Source organism: Typopeltis vanoorti, chromosome 15 (genome assembly GCF_054136105.1).
Source record: "Typopeltis vanoorti isolate ZY-2024b chromosome 15, IOZ_Tvanoo_1.0, whole genome shotgun sequence".
NCBI classification, from domain to species: Eukaryota; Metazoa; Arthropoda; class Arachnida; order Uropygi; family Thelyphonidae; genus Typopeltis; species Typopeltis vanoorti.
In genome coordinates this window covers 116,357,813-116,375,678 of record NC_143563.1, presented here as the reverse complement: position 1 = coordinate 116,375,678, position 17,866 = coordinate 116,357,813, and the positions used below count along the sequence as shown (strand labels likewise).

The following is a 17,866-nucleotide window of genomic DNA, read 5'->3' as shown; positions in this document are numbered from 1 at the left end:
TGGGAAATTTATCGGTTCTACAAGATAAGCTTCAAGCACGGATTTCCTTCCTCAAAAAGTGGCGTGATACTAAAGTTATTCCCACTTTCGCTAGATTTAAAGAAACAGTTCAGTCTCCTGGAGCCCACTCTATTTATATACGTGCAAGTTTTTCCTTAATTCGTAATCAACTTCGTACTGCCAAAAAAGAATTAGCTTCTAATATCAATTCTATATCAGTTCTCAAAGAAGACATTTCAGGTGTTCTTAATGAAGAATTATTGGATATTGTTCTTCACTTATCAAAACAATCCTTATCCCTGTCTTATGAGAGAAATCTTCAAAATCTTATGCAAAAATACAACCTCTTTATATAACAAGCAAAAGAAAAACCTTTCCTCTGACAGTACGTCTACAAATAAATGGATTGTAAACATTTCCGATCTCCCATTATCCACCGCTGAAACCAGTGCTTTAGCAAACGGCCTCGATTTTGCTGTTATTCCTTCACGCATTCCTTATCTTGATTTCTTACATAATGTAGAATGCAGTTTGTCAGGACTTCATCATCTATGATGAAGATGCCAACAAACTACGTTTTGAAGTTGCGACTTCGTTATTCAAAAGCAAATTACCTCCATTCAATTTATCAAATGTTGAAATTAAAGGTCTAACTTCTTTAAGAAAAGATAATACAATATCCATTTCTAAGGCCGATAAAGGAAAAGCTATTGTAATTATGAATAAGACTGACGATGAGACAAATGTATCCAGCCTATTAAAAGACACCACAACCTACCAAGAGATCACATGTAATCCTACTAATTTGCAAATTAAACAGCTAAATAAATTACTTAGTGAGGTTATAAGTTGGGATCCGAACTATGTGGATAAAATATACGCACCTACTTTAGAAGAACTACTCGTCTTTCTGCACTCCCAAAAATCCATAAAGAAGGCTGTCCTATACGACCTATCGTAAATTGCAGTGACTCTCCAACTTATTGTATTGCAAAAGTATTATCACGTGCCTTAAGTGCTCTCACTGGTCATTCCAGATCCTATATAAAAAACTCAACAGATTTTCTTGAAAAAATCAAGGATATAAAAATTACAGATTCCGAAATATTAGTTAGTTTTGACATCATTTCTCTGTTCATCAATATCCCATTAACCGACATAGTCAATTCATTATATGAAGATTAACCTCCAGATATCGCAAGGATTTTCGAATATGTCATCCACTCAAGTTATTTCAGTTGGAAAAACAAAATCTACAAACAAATTGAAGGTACTGCCATGGGTAGCCCTCTGTCTCCCTTTGGCAAACTACTATTTGAAACAATTCGAAGATACTATGTTCTCATCCATTCATCCTCAACCATCTCTTTGGTACCGTTACGTCGGTGATGTTTTTGCTGTTTGGCCACACACACTGAAGATGAACATTCCACTTTTCTACAACAGATAAATAACCTTCACCAATGCATCCAATTCACCATGGAAAAAGAAAACTCTGGTAATTTACCATTTTTGGACATCCTCCTTACCAGAACGTCGTCTGGTACCTTATCTACAAGCGTTATTTGAAAACCCACTTTTACTGGCAGATACATTCACAAAAAGTCTGCACACCACATCTCAAAAATTTGACATTCTTAAATCTCTAATTCATAGAGCACATAAAGTTTGCTCTTTCCCAAATAATCTTACAAAAGAACTTTCCATCATTAAAATGTTAATGGAATCAAATGATTACAGCTCCAATCAAATGCAAAAGATACTTGACTCTTATGTTCCAACACCTACAGTTTCTTCAACAGTCTGCAGAGTTCCTATTCCGTACATTCCAGGAATCTCAGAACCTATAGGTAGAATTCTGAAAAAGTATCAACTGATTCCAACATATATTCCTATCAACAAAATTTCTTCTTTATTACCTTCTACAAAGGATAAACTGTCTTCTCTATCTTTGGCTGGCGTTTACCAAATACCTTGCGAATGTGATGTCTCTTATTTTGGACAAACTGGCCATTCTTTGAAAAAAATAATAAAATAACATCAATATTATATTGATTATAACAAACCTCTGAAGTCTGGTCTGGCGCAGCACAGTACCGACTCTACTCATAGTGTCCAGTGGGATAAAGCAGCTCTCCTCCATAGTGCAGATTCAAATATGAACGCTTATTCAAAGAAAGTTGTGAAACTATCTTACACCGACTGAATTTAAATAGAAATGACTGTATATGTCTCTCTCAAAGTTCTGGGAGACTTTTATCTTATGTAAAAATCCATTTATCTTACTAGATTAAATTTGTTATTTCTATTATTTCCTAGCATGCAGTAAAAATTGTATTTTAATAGGTGATCCACCGAACATTTGCCTGTATTCCATTCCCATTACTGTTACAGACACTGAAGATGTACTATTATTTTTAGTACGAAATATCTGTCTTTTTACTAATTAAAGATTTCACTTAATTACTATGCCACAGGTTCCACTAAAAATCAGTGTCTATGAACAAGACTCAAGCTACATGACACTCCACATTAGTACACTAAATCTGACTGCTTTGTTAATCTTTTATCTTAGCCTGACCTCTGGTGAGAATAAGTAAGTAAGATAAATAATTAAATTAAATAAAAATTATAATAAGTATAATAAATACAGAGGATGAAAAAAAATACAGTGGAACTCCAAGTGCATCTCTACAGTCCGGCTATCTTTAGGTTTTCTTCTTTTGGGATTCTGCTTTCATGTTCTGGATGATATTTAGGTTGTAGATGGGTCTTCAAGATTCTTAGAATTGCTAATCCATCATTCTTGCTTAGGCTGGGATGATAAATCAACATTTCACAAGCCTCCTTGAATTTTCTTTCAAAGCAGGTATTGGTGCGATATAGGAACTTGGTGCTTTTCCAGTTAATTATGTGACAGTTTTGGAGTGCATGATCTGACAGGTCTGTTTTACCATAGTGAAGAGATTTAATGTGGTGTTTGTCTTTTCTTATTGGAATCTGTTTGCCCTATGTAGGTAAGTTGCAGGTGCACAGGATTTTGTAACCCCCCCCCCCCCCCACACACACACCTGGATGACAAGGTAAGGAAGGGGCTCTTTGGATGAACTAAGTATCTTTTATAATTTTGCAGGAGGTTTGAAAGTTTCCTTGATCATGTGTTTCCAGGCTTGTCAGAGCATGCACTTCTAACCTGTCAGATACTTAACTTGAAAGGCACCAAGTCCTTACTCCGCATGAAAACCTGGTTTAAAAAATAAAAAAAAAATGAAGGAAATGTGAGATACTTGTTAATATATATATATATATATATTTTTTTTATTTTTTTATTTTATTTTATTTATTTATTTTATCTTCTTTTTTTCTCACCAGGCTAGGTAGAAGCTTAACAAAGCAGTCAGATTTAGTGTACTTATGCATAGCGTCATGTAGCTTGCATCTTGTTCATATACATGTTTTCCTGATAATGACCTTGATCTAGAGACATTGAGTGTCATTTTCTTAATCATAAGTAAAATCCTACAGGTGTTTTTGTCTCCATAAATTCTACACATCGAATGCTGGCCATCATGTTTGAAATTTGAAAGAAACATATAGGAAACAGAACATCTACGAGAAAATGAGTGGATGGAGTTTCTGTGAATGTCTTGTATGAAGGTATACCACCCCAAATGTGAGAACAGTATTTTAAGGTTGGCTGGATGAATGGATTTATATAATATTCCATAGGCAAGTAGTAATGTCTTGAATAGGAAAGTATATGCCAACCTTTTGGTAAATTTACAGTTTGTCTTTACAGTTATCATGCAGAATGTACGAGTCACCTCAAAAAGTTCTGTGCACAATCACATTCTTCTTAAACCACACATTTATTTAACAAAATACATGAAAATTTACAGGTCTTCATTATAATTTCCATTTTGCCTTATCACTGCTTCCATCCCATAAGTCTTATATTATTCTTCTCAGAAAACTTTTTATTGGTGTATTGAATAAGTTGAGTCACTTTGACAGAAGCCTCATCAGTGACAGTGAAGGGATTCCACAATTTACAATTTTTCACTGTAGAGAACAGATCAAAGCCTGCAGAATGTAGGAGGGGAGAGAGGAAGGAAGCAATCAATTATCATCCACATTTTTATATATATATATATATATATATATATATATATATATATATATATATATATATGGCTCCACAGAAAATTGTAAATAGTACATTAGTATCATGAGTGGACTAAGATTTGTTGTTTTAGATTTTTTTAAAATTTTTTACATAATCCTTTTTTTCCCCTCCATAATCCTGCTCTAGGGACTAAACATGGAACTTTTCAAGTTTTAGTAAGTAAGACAGTGGTATAAAACCAAGTGGTAATATTTATCTGCCACTTATAGAGATAATCACAAACACTCCTGCTTACAGTAGAATTTAGATCCCAAGTTGTATAAGATACCCAGTATAAAACACATGGCTTCTCATTGTTCAGAATTGCATGATATCTGACCTGAGTCAGAATTTTCTTTCATTTTGAAGTTTTCCATGTTCTGTTATTTCATAGAACAGGGACAACAGAAAATAAGCATGTTTTTACCAATTATATATTTGGTTTAATCCTTTATCCAAGTGTAAGCAAACAAAATTTGCGCCTGAAGTATTTTCAGGACGGCAACTCGTGGCAGTATAACTTTTCATTATTTGTCTTAGTATCCCATAATGCAAAATACATTTCCTTGCGGACATGTATAATTCTATACTCAGTCTACTTACAGCTAATGTGAAGGTGGAAACTATAACATTATCTCGTAGCCACACGTGTGGTGGCAGAGCTTTTGATGTGGTCCCAGTAATTTGGACAGTTGAGGCAGATAGTAGTTTTATATGCCTTGCATATAAAAAAACATGTTAAAGGAACAGTCAGCATGAAAACTACCATAATAACAAAAAAGACCTCAATGCACACTAACAGAAATGGAAAAATTGCTTATGATATGGATGGAAAACCAGATCTAGAAACTTGTTCCTTTGAGCCTTATGGCAATACAGGCTAAGACAAGGAACACAGTAGTTTGCTGCATGCAATGATTGGTGTGCACATATCTCACGAGGCTGCCGGTGGTTATTCTGAAGCAGCCAAAAATTTTCTGGAGTGGCTACAATCCGTAATTGGCCATGGTCCATATTTGCATTAGCAGATATTTAATATGGATGAAACAGGCCTGTTTTATCAAACAAATGCCATCTCAAACTTGTATTTCCATAGAGGAAAAAACTATGCCAGGACACGAAGCTTCGAAAAACAGGGTAATACTTTCGCTTGGTGGAAACACATCTGGAACATGCACATTGAAACCAATACTTGTTCACAACTCTGAGAGCCCACAAGCATTAAAGGCATCACCAAAGCAACACTTCCAGTTCATTATTGATTCAATCAAAAATCATGGATGACTCTATCATTATATGAAGATTGGTTTATCAACTGCTTTATTGCTGACGTAGAAAAATATTGCAATGAAAATAACATTCCCTTTAAGATACTGCTTATTTTATACAATTCTCCATCCTGCCCATTTGGATGATTTCCACCCCAATGTGAAAGTTGTCCAACTTCCACCCAACACTACGTTATTATTGCAGCCAAAGAGAGCACTGTCCCAAGCAATTAAAGCATTGGATACAAATCCCAAAATGACATTTAGAGAATTCTGGAAATCTTGTAATATTTATCATGCAATCAGGAATATCGCAAAAGCTTAGATGTTACTCCAGCATGTTAAATATTAACTCCCACAATCTCTTTTGTGGGAGTTAATATTTAAAAAGAAAGAAAGGAAAAAGACTTCTCAGTTCATGGAATCATTCATGTCTCATTTTTGAAATTGTTTGAAATGAAGATTTAAAAAAAAAAAATCAGCGAAGGTCTTTTTATTCCCATATAGGATGTAGGCGAGGCAGTTTTTACCCTGTCTAACTTTTGGAGACTAAGTGGGCAGTTCAATCTCAACTGGTACCCAATCATCTGAAACAGCATCAAGGTTATCACTAATTAAGTGGCACTCGGTGAAGAGATGACTCAACAAGTTGTGTCATCTCATGGTCCCTAACATAGTATATTTAATGTCTGAAATAGTGTGGGTTCTACAGTCACCAACTTGCTCCCCCTCACTTTCACATAGACGCTTGGTCTCTGCGACTTGTATATTCTATAAATATTTCCATGGGAAATGTTCATCTGAAACAGCATCAATAATTCCCCCATTCTGTACTAAGCCCATTGAAACACGTACAGCTGCCACCCAACATCCTTTCACAGTACACCTTGAAACCCACAGAACAAGTTTCTTTTCCTCCTCCTTCATCCCTGCTACTACGGTACTGTGGAATAGTCTTCTCCCTGATGTATTTCCCAAGAATACGACATACAGGCTTTCAAATCAAACGTAAACAAGGTTCTCCTTTCCCAACCCACTACCCATATACGGTACTAATGTATTATAGGTTGACCAGCCAATCTCTCTTATATGGGGCCCAACATTTAAAAAAAAAAAAAAAAACAGAGATAGCTGGCCCAAGGTTATCACTAATTAAGCGGCACTCAGTGAAGAGATGATTCAACAAGTTGCATCCTCTCGTGGTCTATAACCGTAACACAGTATATTTAATGTCTGAAATAGTGTGGGTTCTACAGTCGATTTTCTTGAGTTTCTGAGAGGAAAAAAACAGCATACCCAAGCTAGAGATTGACTAACTCGGGAACTGGTCAAAAAAAAAAAAAGGCTTAGAAAAATTTCCTCTAGTTGTCAACTTGATTTGAAACAAAGTCTTCCTTTGTGTAACCAAGTGCTATGATGCGCAAACGCCACATCTGCTGAGTTACACAGGCTCTGAAATGGAGATTTTACCATCATGATGGTAAAATACTTTTAAACTGAAATAGCTCAAGGTCTTCTAGATGAACTGATTAACATGCATGTGACTTCTTTGAGACACTATGTTTTCAGTATCTTTTTGCTTGAAAGATAATATGCAAATATTTTCATTTATTCTATTATTTAGTTGAATGATCTAAAGTATGTTTGTAAAGATAAGTTCACAATTTACTCTTTGTAAACTCATTAGCAGCATAACAGGATTCTTTGATAATGAAGACTACTTATTTCAGAATTCTGCCTCAGCTGACCTAATTTCATCTGATTCAACAAATCTGAAGACTGTCTTGAATCCTGCCCATGGTGTTTTGAGAAATAAAGAAGATATTTCTACACATCTCAAAAGATTTCAAGACCATGGTAGTATTTCTGACTATGATTCAGTTATTTCATCTCCTCTCAGTGACGTGGTTAAGATAGTAAAAACAAAGATTGACTTTAGCTCTAAATGTAAGGCTTGATATATCTTTATAAATATTTCTTTGTTGTAAAACAATTACTTAACTGTTACTTAAGCCTTAGGTTTATATTTGTTGGGTTTTTTCAGTACTAAGAAAGCATTTCAAAGCAGCTTTTATATTAAATATCAAAATTTTTGGAATAACTAGTGTACTGTATCTAATCATAATTATTCTGATTATAAAAGTTTATATTCAGCAGAGGAGAGAGTTTTAAATGTTCTCTGCAAACCATTTTTTATCTTATGGTGGGAAGAATTTTCTGCACATTTTTCAGGCCATGATAAAATTAATTTGATTAGACAGAAGTTATATATTTTTAAAAGTCAAACCGGACTAATCTAGAAGTGGATGCAGTTGAATCATAATATACTAAATATGGCTAAATAGCTACCTTGTTGTGAAGATAGTATAAAAATTTTCTGTAAAGAACTCATGAGGATGTGCCAATCTTTTTGGCACATCCTCATGAGTTCTTTACAGAAAATTTTTCAACAAATATTTTACATTTTTCTGTATAATCAAAGATAGCTCTATTACATATGGTATCATTGCATTTGTAGCAAGTATGATGTGTCATTACATTTGTAGTCTGACATCATTCTCTAGAGCAGCATTTCCCAAACTTGTTTAGTTGCAGAACTTTTTCTTCTCACAATATATTTATACAAAACTTACATTTGAAATAATAATATTTCAAAATACTAATTATCAAAAAAAAAATTATACAAGGAAGTGAGTTTAGTTATGCATTATCCTTACTAGCTTTTTTTTGCAATACTACAGAACTAATCTTGTAATTACGAAGATAGCACTGTGTAAACATGCAAGAATATATCAGCAGAAGGTTACTTTGTTTCATCCACCAAATGCATGATATCAGTTTGCTTTCCCCCTCCCTCCCTCCCTCAGTCCATGTGCCCTAATGCAAAGCCTACCAAAATAAAGTGTTCTGCAGTCTACTTGATTATTAGTCTATGCCAGTATACACCCTCTGTCCCAAAAGAAACCGAACTTTTGATAGAAAATAAAACACAGGCCAATTATAATAAATTTAGTTTAATCCTTTATCCAAGTGTGAGCAAACAAAGTTTGCACCTGAAAGTACAAGGAGTCGCCCTGGTGTTGCAAGGAGTCGCCCTGGTGTTATACCACCTTACTCCAGTCCTGAAAGTATCTTCAGGACTGGGGTAAGGTGGTACAACACCAGGGTGACTCCTTGCAAAGGTGGAGCAAGATACCAACACTCCTATCTCAGTATCTCTCCCATAATGCAAAACACATCTCCTTGTGGATATGTCTAATGTTATGCATTAAGGGAAGGGCCACTACCCAGACTAGTTTCGACCTTTATTGAAGTCTCTTCAGTGGGAGCCAGGCCCAAGTGGAGATACCAGTCAGAAGCATTAGCAAGGTCATCTCTACCTATAGGAGTTGCCAATTGGTGTGCCACCTTTTTAATAAATTACTCTGGATTGAGAGGAAGATGTTCAAAGTTTATTTTTCACTTGGTTAGAATATAATAAATTTAGTTTAATCTGGATTTAGAGGAAGATCTGTCTATCCAAGTGTGAGCAAACAAAGTTTGCACCTGAAAGTATCTTCAGGACTGGGGTACCCCAGTTCTGAAGATTAAACTAAATTTATTATATTCTAACCAAGTGAAAAATAAACTTTGAACAGGCCAATTATAATTATTGAAATCTAATTATAACTGCAGTAATAAGTTTTAATAAGTAAATATTTTATCCTAAGTATCTTAGGACATCGTCAGTACAGTTAATTCAAACAATACTAGGAATAACATACAATTAGGGCATATGATTAAATTGAATCCCAATATGCATGCAGTAGCGTGTTATAGAATTAAATTCAAATATATCTGGAGGGGGGGGGAAAGATGACATTAAAATAAGATCATCATCATCAAATTCCTGACATGTATCCTTAAGGGGTGTACAAAATAAGATAAATATATAAAAATTATTTTACACAATTTTGTATGACAATTTAACATACTTTATGAATATCAAGACTGTCATTATGGTTTAGATTTGGTCTGTGAAGTAGGGCTTCAGCACTTTCTTTATATTAAGATCTATGTCTATGTAGAAGTTTGGTCTTTCCCCCAATGGATCCTATGGTTTGGGTTTTAAACTCTGTGTTGTGCGAGGCCAGATTTCTGCGGTTTGATAAGACGAATATGGTCTTGATGTTCTGAAATGCAGTTATGAACAGATCCACTGTCTGTCCAGAGTAAGACAATTTATAGGAGCATGGAACCTCGTACACACCAGGTAGCATCAGAGGTGAGAGTTTGTCTTTAGGAGAAGGTAACAAGTTATAGATCTAATATTCCCCATAAAGAAACAGTAGACTTGTTAACTTAAAAATTTCCATCTGATATTGTCGAATTATTCAAATTTGTTATTACGTCCAGTTACTTCACTTGGAAAGAAAAAATTTACAAGCAAGAGGAAGGAACAGTAATGGAGTTTCCCTTATCACCAAACTTAGCAAACCTGTTTCTAGAATACTTTGAAGAAAAAATTTTCACGTTTAAACCCAAACCAAAAATTTGGCTACATTATGTCGATGACGTCTTTGCTGTCTGGGGTAATTGGACAGCCAATCGCCTCAAAGGCAAGATGTTAGTTAAATAGGTTAGTCATCAGCGCTCTGCATCTGTTTCTAGATAAAATAAACCTTCTTCATCTTCGCATCAAATTTACGCTAGAAAAAGAATCTCCACAGGGTATCTCCTTCCTGGATGTACAAATCCAAAGAAAAGAAGGTTCCATCTCCACTTCTGTCTATTGCAAGCCGACATTTTCAGGTCACTGCATTCACAATTCTTCTGCTCATCATCCATCTCAAAAATTTGGCATCATTAAATCATTAGTAACCAGAGCACACAGATTCTGCTCCTCTGAAGAATCTCTAAACCAAGAATTGGAAATAATCAAAAATATAGCCATACTAAATGGATACAATCTTAAAACAACTCAAGAAAATATCAGTCACTTCCCCACACATCAACCTAGACAAGAACACGCCCATAGGATTCCCATGCCTTATGTCAAAGGCATCTCTGAACGTCTTTCAAAAATTATGAAGAAATAAAACTTGCTACTACCTACAAACCAATCAACCAGATCTATAACTTGTTACCTTCTCCTAAAGACAGACTCTCATCTTTGATGCTACCTGGCATGTACGAGGTTCCATGCTCCTGTAAATTGTCTTACTATGGACAGACAGGTAGATCTGTTAATAAATGCATTTTGGAACATTAAGACCATATCCGTCTTATCAAACTGCAGAAATCTGGACTCGCACAACACAGAATTTAAAACCCAAAGCATAATGTTGGATCCTACTTCTTCTCAATCTATACTTTGGATCCGACATGATTACTATTACGATGTTCTTAACTAATTAATAAGTTGTAAGTTGATTTCTAACTCAAATATAAAGAAAATTTATATTTAAAGACTGTGCCACTTTATATTTGAATTAGTTCAAGAATTGAAGATAAACCAACTCTCAACTATCCTTCCTTTATACGTTGTTATTATATATACTGGCCGAGTATATTTGAATTACCGCTTTGGTTCGAATATTTTATGAATGGTGCAGTAAAAGAGATTCAGGCAAAATACATCCTTTGATTAACAAAAACAAACATTTAATTTTAGAATCATAAATTTTACACTTAAATTCAAATCAGTAATTAAGATATCACAAACATTTTAACTCCTCAGATAAATTCAATCATACAACTCATACAATGGTAAATCTGTTATCTCTATAATACAGTCTTCTCGCAGTTCCTTAAGTTCCAAATATGACAAAAATTGCAGTAACACCACTTCACAAACAAACACTTTTAAATTTACACTTTAGCTAACTTCCGCAATAGTTACTGTTAATATAAGGAAATTCTAGGATGAAACTCACACACTTCTCTGCAAAGGAATATTAATGGTTGGAATAATCTTACCGATAAACTTCTTTCTTCATAAACTTACACACAAACATTTTTTATAACTGTAAACACCTTGAGCAGTATACGGCACTCATTAAAACAAATCTTCCTAGCATTAACTGAATTAATTCACGGTCACAATACACATAATCAGACGTTCTTGCATGAAGTACTGATCACTCATGAATTTAAAGTAACACAATAATTCCTTAACTTTAGATTTTATATGCACAGTTGTTCATTCCTCCTGCATTCAAATAATTCTTTAGGCACTATAATTCTAAACACAGCTAATGGTAAACTTCAACTTTACAGCCTCTACTATTCTCTTGTTACTCCGTGCTATGCTTAAAGATTCTGTGTGTCCTTGAAATGAAATTAAATCTCAACTCTAGTATCGCTATTCATTCAGTAGTCACTCAGCTGTCTTCTGTAGCTATAATTGTTATTCTACAACTTATTAGTCAGCTGTCTTCCGTAGCTATAATTGTTATTTTACAACTTATTAGCTAACCGCTTCTCGACTAGTAGACTTAAATAAGCTGCTCGAGTGACTTGCCAACTCTCTAATATCGCACTCTGATTCCCCGAATGCTGAATATTCCGATTCCAACCGAATGCCAATTCTCTCTCTCACCTTCTCTCTCTAATCTATATATTTTCAGCGTTCTTCCTTTTTATATCCATTCTTCCCCCTAAATTGTGCTCGTGATCTCTTTAAGCATAGCACTGTTCCAAATTCGTGCAAGCTATCTAACATACGTTTCCATGATAACAAAACAAAATATAATAAAATTGAGGTATTGAATAACGCTAAACTTCTACAAATAGGAATAAATAAAGAATATTTACATTTCAATTAATGCGCAGTTAAATTATCAAATACAAGTTCTTATAATATTAATATAGTAATAAACAAAATAGCTTAATAATATTTAATACAGTCTTTTCATTATTAATACATATATCTTTGATTAATTAATTAAATATTAGATAAAATTAAAGGTAGTTATATGAATATTAAATTATAAACAAGTGATTTACATTAATTAATTACAAGTCTAGCCTTTGTGTATGGTAGATTATGTTAAATGTGAATGAAGAACAAAAACATACAAAATAATTTCATTCACAGTTTAACAATAAGATCCATTGAGGAAAGACCAAACTTCTACATAGATCTTTATATAAACATGAACGTTTATATAAAGAAAGTGCTGAAGCCCTACTTCACAGACCAAATCTAAACCGTAATGACATTCTTGCTATTCCTAAAGTATGGGAAATTGTCATATAAAATTGTGTAAAATAATTTTATATATGTTATTTTATTTTAATTTACTCTGTTTTTTTTTTTTTCCCCTCCAGATATATTTTTATTTAATTCTTAACACGCTACTGCATGCATATTGGGATTCCATTGTAATCATGCGCCCTAATTGTATGTTATTCCTAGTATTGCTTGAATTGTACTGACAATGTCCTAAGATCCTTAGGATGAAATATTTACTTATTAAAACTTATTTATGTGGTTATTACGTGTGTTTGTATAGTAATTAATTCGTTAAATGAATTTTTTATATCGGATTTTGGGATACTCTTGAGGGTCGTGGTTACTGCTACTTGAACGTTTTCAGTAGTGTCGTATCGCTTTCCTTTCATCGGCAAATGAAGTTGGAGTTAGAGAAAGAAGTCACAGGGTGCTAAATCAGGTGAATACAGCGAGTGATCCAACACACAAACTTGGTTTTTGCTCAAAAACTGTCTCACAATGTTTAAACGATGAGATTGTGCATTATCGTGCAAAAGTGACCAGCTTCCTGCATCATGATATTCATGCCGTACGCGACTAATTCTCGCTAGTGATCGCTTCATAACTTTGAGATAAAACTCACCATTGACTGTTTGGCCAGGCGGAACAAATTCTTTGTGGATAAAGCCCTTGGAATCATAGAAACAAATCATCATTATCTTTACTTTTGACTCCTCCAAGCGACATTTTTTAGATGCCCCCCTTCTGGTGGTCTCCATTCAGCACTCTTGCGCTTTGTTTTGGGCTCATACTCAAAACACCACGTTTTGTCACCCGTAACAATCGTTTCAAGGAATTTTGAGTCCTTATGAGCAGTTTCAATGAGGTCTTTGCAGTGTTCAATAAGATACATTTTTTGGTCGTCTGTCAACTTGTGGGGAATAAATCACGAATTCAATTTACGAAGGCCCAAAACTCTCGGTTGAAATGTTGTTCACAGTTGATTTTGGAATCCCCCCCCAATTCATCTTCAATCAATCTCACAGAGAATTTCTGGTTTTCTTTGATGAAATCACGCACATTTTGGATGTTAACTTCACTCAGTTTTGGATGACTTGGCTTTTCGTCGTCCTCAAACATCTCATTACTACTTTTAAATTGCTTAAACCACTTGTAAACTTGAATATGGAATAAACATTCATCGCCATATGCTTTTTGAAGCATTTGATGTGTTTCAGTATACTTTTATCAAGTTTAACACAAAAGTCAATCTCAGCTCTCTGTTTGAAACTCATTTCCTAACCATTCGTCAAAACACACTGTCACTCTTGGCACTATAACTCAGCTTCTAATGAAACAAATGTCATAAACAGTTGACATAACACTAATGAAGGTTGCCACTTTCAACAACAAAAAGATACAACAGGTGGGGCCACTAGTTTCTTCTATTTTCAAAAAGTTTGGTTTCTTTTTGGACAGAGGGTGTATAATCAAAAAAAAAATAATAATAGTAATTATAATGATACAAAAACAATGTATGCTACAAGTATGCAAAAATTTATTTTATTCTATTTTTTTTATTTATGATGATTTTTCATGGAACATTAGTGCCCTGCAGAGTTTAAGAAATGCTTCTCTGGAAACAACGAAGGAGCTTTGTTGAAAAAGTAAAATATTTAGTCATTAAATTGCATTAAATAATATGCAGAATTATAGAGAAGATTGTGTTTTGCATCTCTGTATATCATTTAAAGATATACAGAGATGCAAAATACTTTGGTTAAATATTTATTCTTACATTCACAATGTGTGGTGACTAAGTATTAATGTGTATGAACTTTGATTTAAACATCAAAACTAAGAAGTTTTGATGTTTAAAAGAAGTTTTGATGACGCATATACTATGATTGTTAACCTTGATTTGCTTGGAATTTTCTTTGTTCTCTTATTTTGCTCCTTAAAAAATTCCTTTGTATTTGAATACATTGCTGTTGTGTACATTTTCTGCCTTATATACGTGGGTGGTCTGAAAAGTTCTCGATCTCGACCATAGATGGCAACACTATTGGCAAGATTTTTTTTCTGAGTTGATACATCTGTCATAAGCATCCAATGGAAATCGCAAGTCATTCTATCAAGCAGTTTTTTTTATACAGCTGTCGGAAGCCAGATTGTTGTCTGTATCCTTTGAAATGGATGAAATTGAGTGTCACGCAATTATAAAATTCTTGGTAAAGGATGGTTTAAAGCCAAAAGAAATTCATTCAAAGTTCATAAAAGTTTATGGGCACTCTTCTCCTTCATTTTCGACAATTAAGAAATGGGCTGCCTAAACTTAGCTGTACCAGCCTTGAAGATAATCCATATGAAGGATGTCCAAAAAGTGTAATCATTTATCGAGTGCACGATACGGTATTGGATGACCGGCGAGTCAAAGTGCGTGAAATTGCTGAGACTATAGGCATTTCAGAAGAACGTGTAGGCATGTTCTTCTGAAATATTTTGCATGAAGAATTGCAGATGAAAAAGCTTTGCACAAGATGGGTGCTGCGCTTGCTCACAGCAGATCAAAAATGCACTTGCATGAAAATCTCTGAACAGCACGTTTTAACAAGAATAAAACTGAATTTTTTTCATTGATTTATTACTATGGATGAGACTTTGATTCACCATTACACACAAAAAATCCAAACAACAGTCAAAACATGGATAGAAGCTGGTTGTTCAGCACCAAAGAAGACAAAGTGGTTCCATCAGCAGAAAAGGTCATGGCATCGGGATGCTAAAGGCATTTTGTTTATTAATTATCTTGAAAAGGATAAAACAGTAACTGGGGAATATTATTCCGATCTTTTAACCAGACTAGATTAAAAAATTTATGAGAAAAGACCCGGTTTGCAGAAGAAAAAAATTATCTTTTTTCATCAGGACAATGCATATGCCCACAAAGGTGTTTTGGCAATGGTAAAATTAAGGGATCTTCACTATGAATTGTTGAAACATCCCCAGATTTCACTTCCTCTGACTTCTGTCTCTTCCCAAAACTAAAAGTCTTCCTCGCTGGTCAGCATTTTTCTTCAAATCAAGAGGTGATTGCAGCTGTACAAGAGTAATTTGCAGATCTTACTGAGAACCACTACGTGGACGGGATAATGGCACTGGAGCATCACTGGAATAAATGTATCAGTCTTAAGGGGGATTATGTTAAAAAATAAAAATAATTTTGAAATTATAAATTCATTTTTTTTATTGTTAGGCCGAGAATTTTCAGACGACCAACTTATAAGCTTGTGCATTTATCTATACTATATGTTCTGCTGAAGATGGTCATAGTGCAGAGGCCTGAAATGTTGAGTAATTTATTACTTGCATTACATTTTATTCTCTTAGGTAGTAGTTTAATTTGTAAACATTGTACAGTGAATTTTCACCTACTCTGTATCATTGACCTCATTTGATAATGTTTTAAAATAATTACTCCAGATACCCAGAATATCTTTAGTTTTTATGAACTTTATGGATTATTCTTCCTTTCGTTGTGCACTTTGTCTTCCATTTCGAAGAACTCTTAGAGATGAAAGCAAGCCAAAATTTGCCATCTTAATGGTATTTGCTGTATTGTTTTCAAAATTTCACATGACTTTTGTATAGTTACTTTTTAGATGTTTAAATTTACTTTTTCAACAAAATGCTGAAATTAGATTTCAGCATTTTGCTTTGTTACTTAAATATAAAGAGCTAATAAGCTTCATTTCGGCGATATAAACAATATTTTAAATTAAGGGGATATAAAATCCACATTGTTTCAAAACCAAATAAGAAACTCAAAGATTGGAATCGAATCAGAGAGTTTCATGCCGAATATAGTAAACTATAAAGTATCGGCAAACACTAGCGTGAGCTAATGCAAGTGACCCTAGTACGTAGTACAATATCGGACAACTTGTTGCAAAGGTGGGGAAAGTTCAGATCGCTATTCTTAGGTATTTTCCATAATGTAAAAACACATTTCCTAGGAAATGTATGCTGTTATTACATTATGGAGGGAGGTCACTACCCAGACCGGTTTCAGCCTTTTTTTGAGGCTTCATCAGTGAGTAGCTAGACCATAATACCAAAGTGTATAGCGAAAAGAACTTACACTTTGGTATTATGGTCTAGCTACTCACTGATGAAGCCTCAAAAAAGGCTGAAACCGGTCTGGGTAGTGACCTCCCTCCATAATGTAATAACAGCATACATTTCCTAGGAAATGTGTTTTTACATTATGGAAAATACCTAAGAATAGCGATCTGAACTTTCCCCACCTTTGCAACAAGTTGTCCGATATTGTACTACGTACTAGGGTCACTTGCATTAGCTCACGCTAGTGTTTGCCGATACTTTATAGTTTACTATATTCGGCATGAAACTCTCTGATTCGATTCCAATCTTTGAGTTTCTTATTTGGTTTTGAAACAATGTGGATTTTATATCCCCTTAATTTAAAAAATTTTGCTTTGTATTTTCTAAGAGTATATTCTTACTAGCCATAAACTTCCAGTAATATCACAAAAAGAAGAAATCCAGTATCATTTGTTCTTTTGACAAAAACAGCTCTGTGAACTTCATGTGTACACCATGATATTTTTATTTTTATTTTTTATCCTTGCCTTCAACCTCATCATGTTTTCCTTGCAAAGCCTATGTTTTCTACAGAATTTGCCACTCATTCTCTTAGTTTGGTTTTTCTTTTCAAAATCTTTCACTTATTGACTAATAATAATACTGATTTCTTTCTTTCAGGATGATATAGTGATCAGCAATCATTATGAATAATTATGGAGACACACTATGGTGTTTAAGAACTTATTTTAATTAAAATTAAACTACATTTATTTAATTTAATTAAAAATTAATTAAACTGCATCCTTTGGAGTTTTTGGCATACTGGCAGAATGCAGATGGTTTGGGAGTGATGTTACACACATCCTGCACTATGCTATCTTTCAGCACTTGCAAATTATCAGGATGATCCTGATAAACTTTCTCTTTGAGAAATCCCTAGAAGTCATAGTGTCAGATCAGGTGAATGAGGTGGCCATGCAGTGGGAAATGCATAGCTGATCACTCTGGCTTCTGTGAAATATTCTTGAAGAACCTCCTATACAGATCGACTGGTGTGTGGAGGGCCTTCATCCTGCATGAAAATTGAATCTATGCACAGGTGATGCTGTGGCACAACAAAATTATTTATCA

General features: G+C 34.2%; 1 protein-coding gene across 7 annotated transcripts in view; it reads left to right on the top strand.

Annotated features, from left to right (window-relative positions):
- Positions 1–17,866, top strand: part of gwl (serine/threonine-protein kinase greatwall) — a 524,263-nt gene that overhangs the window by 201,984 nt on the left and 304,413 nt on the right. For 6 of the 7 annotated variants that reach the window (XR_016549465.1, XR_016549466.1, XR_016549463.1 and 3 more), the window contains exon 8: positions 7,164–7,380. Coding sequence is in view for 3 of the 7 variants with exons in the window: in XM_090404737.1 (XP_090260863.1) it covers positions 7,164–7,380 (217 nt within the window). In the remaining 4 variants the exon portion in view is untranslated. The remainder of the gene's footprint in view (positions 1–7,163; positions 7,381–17,866) is intronic. The other variant, XM_090404739.1, reaches the window with a different exon arrangement.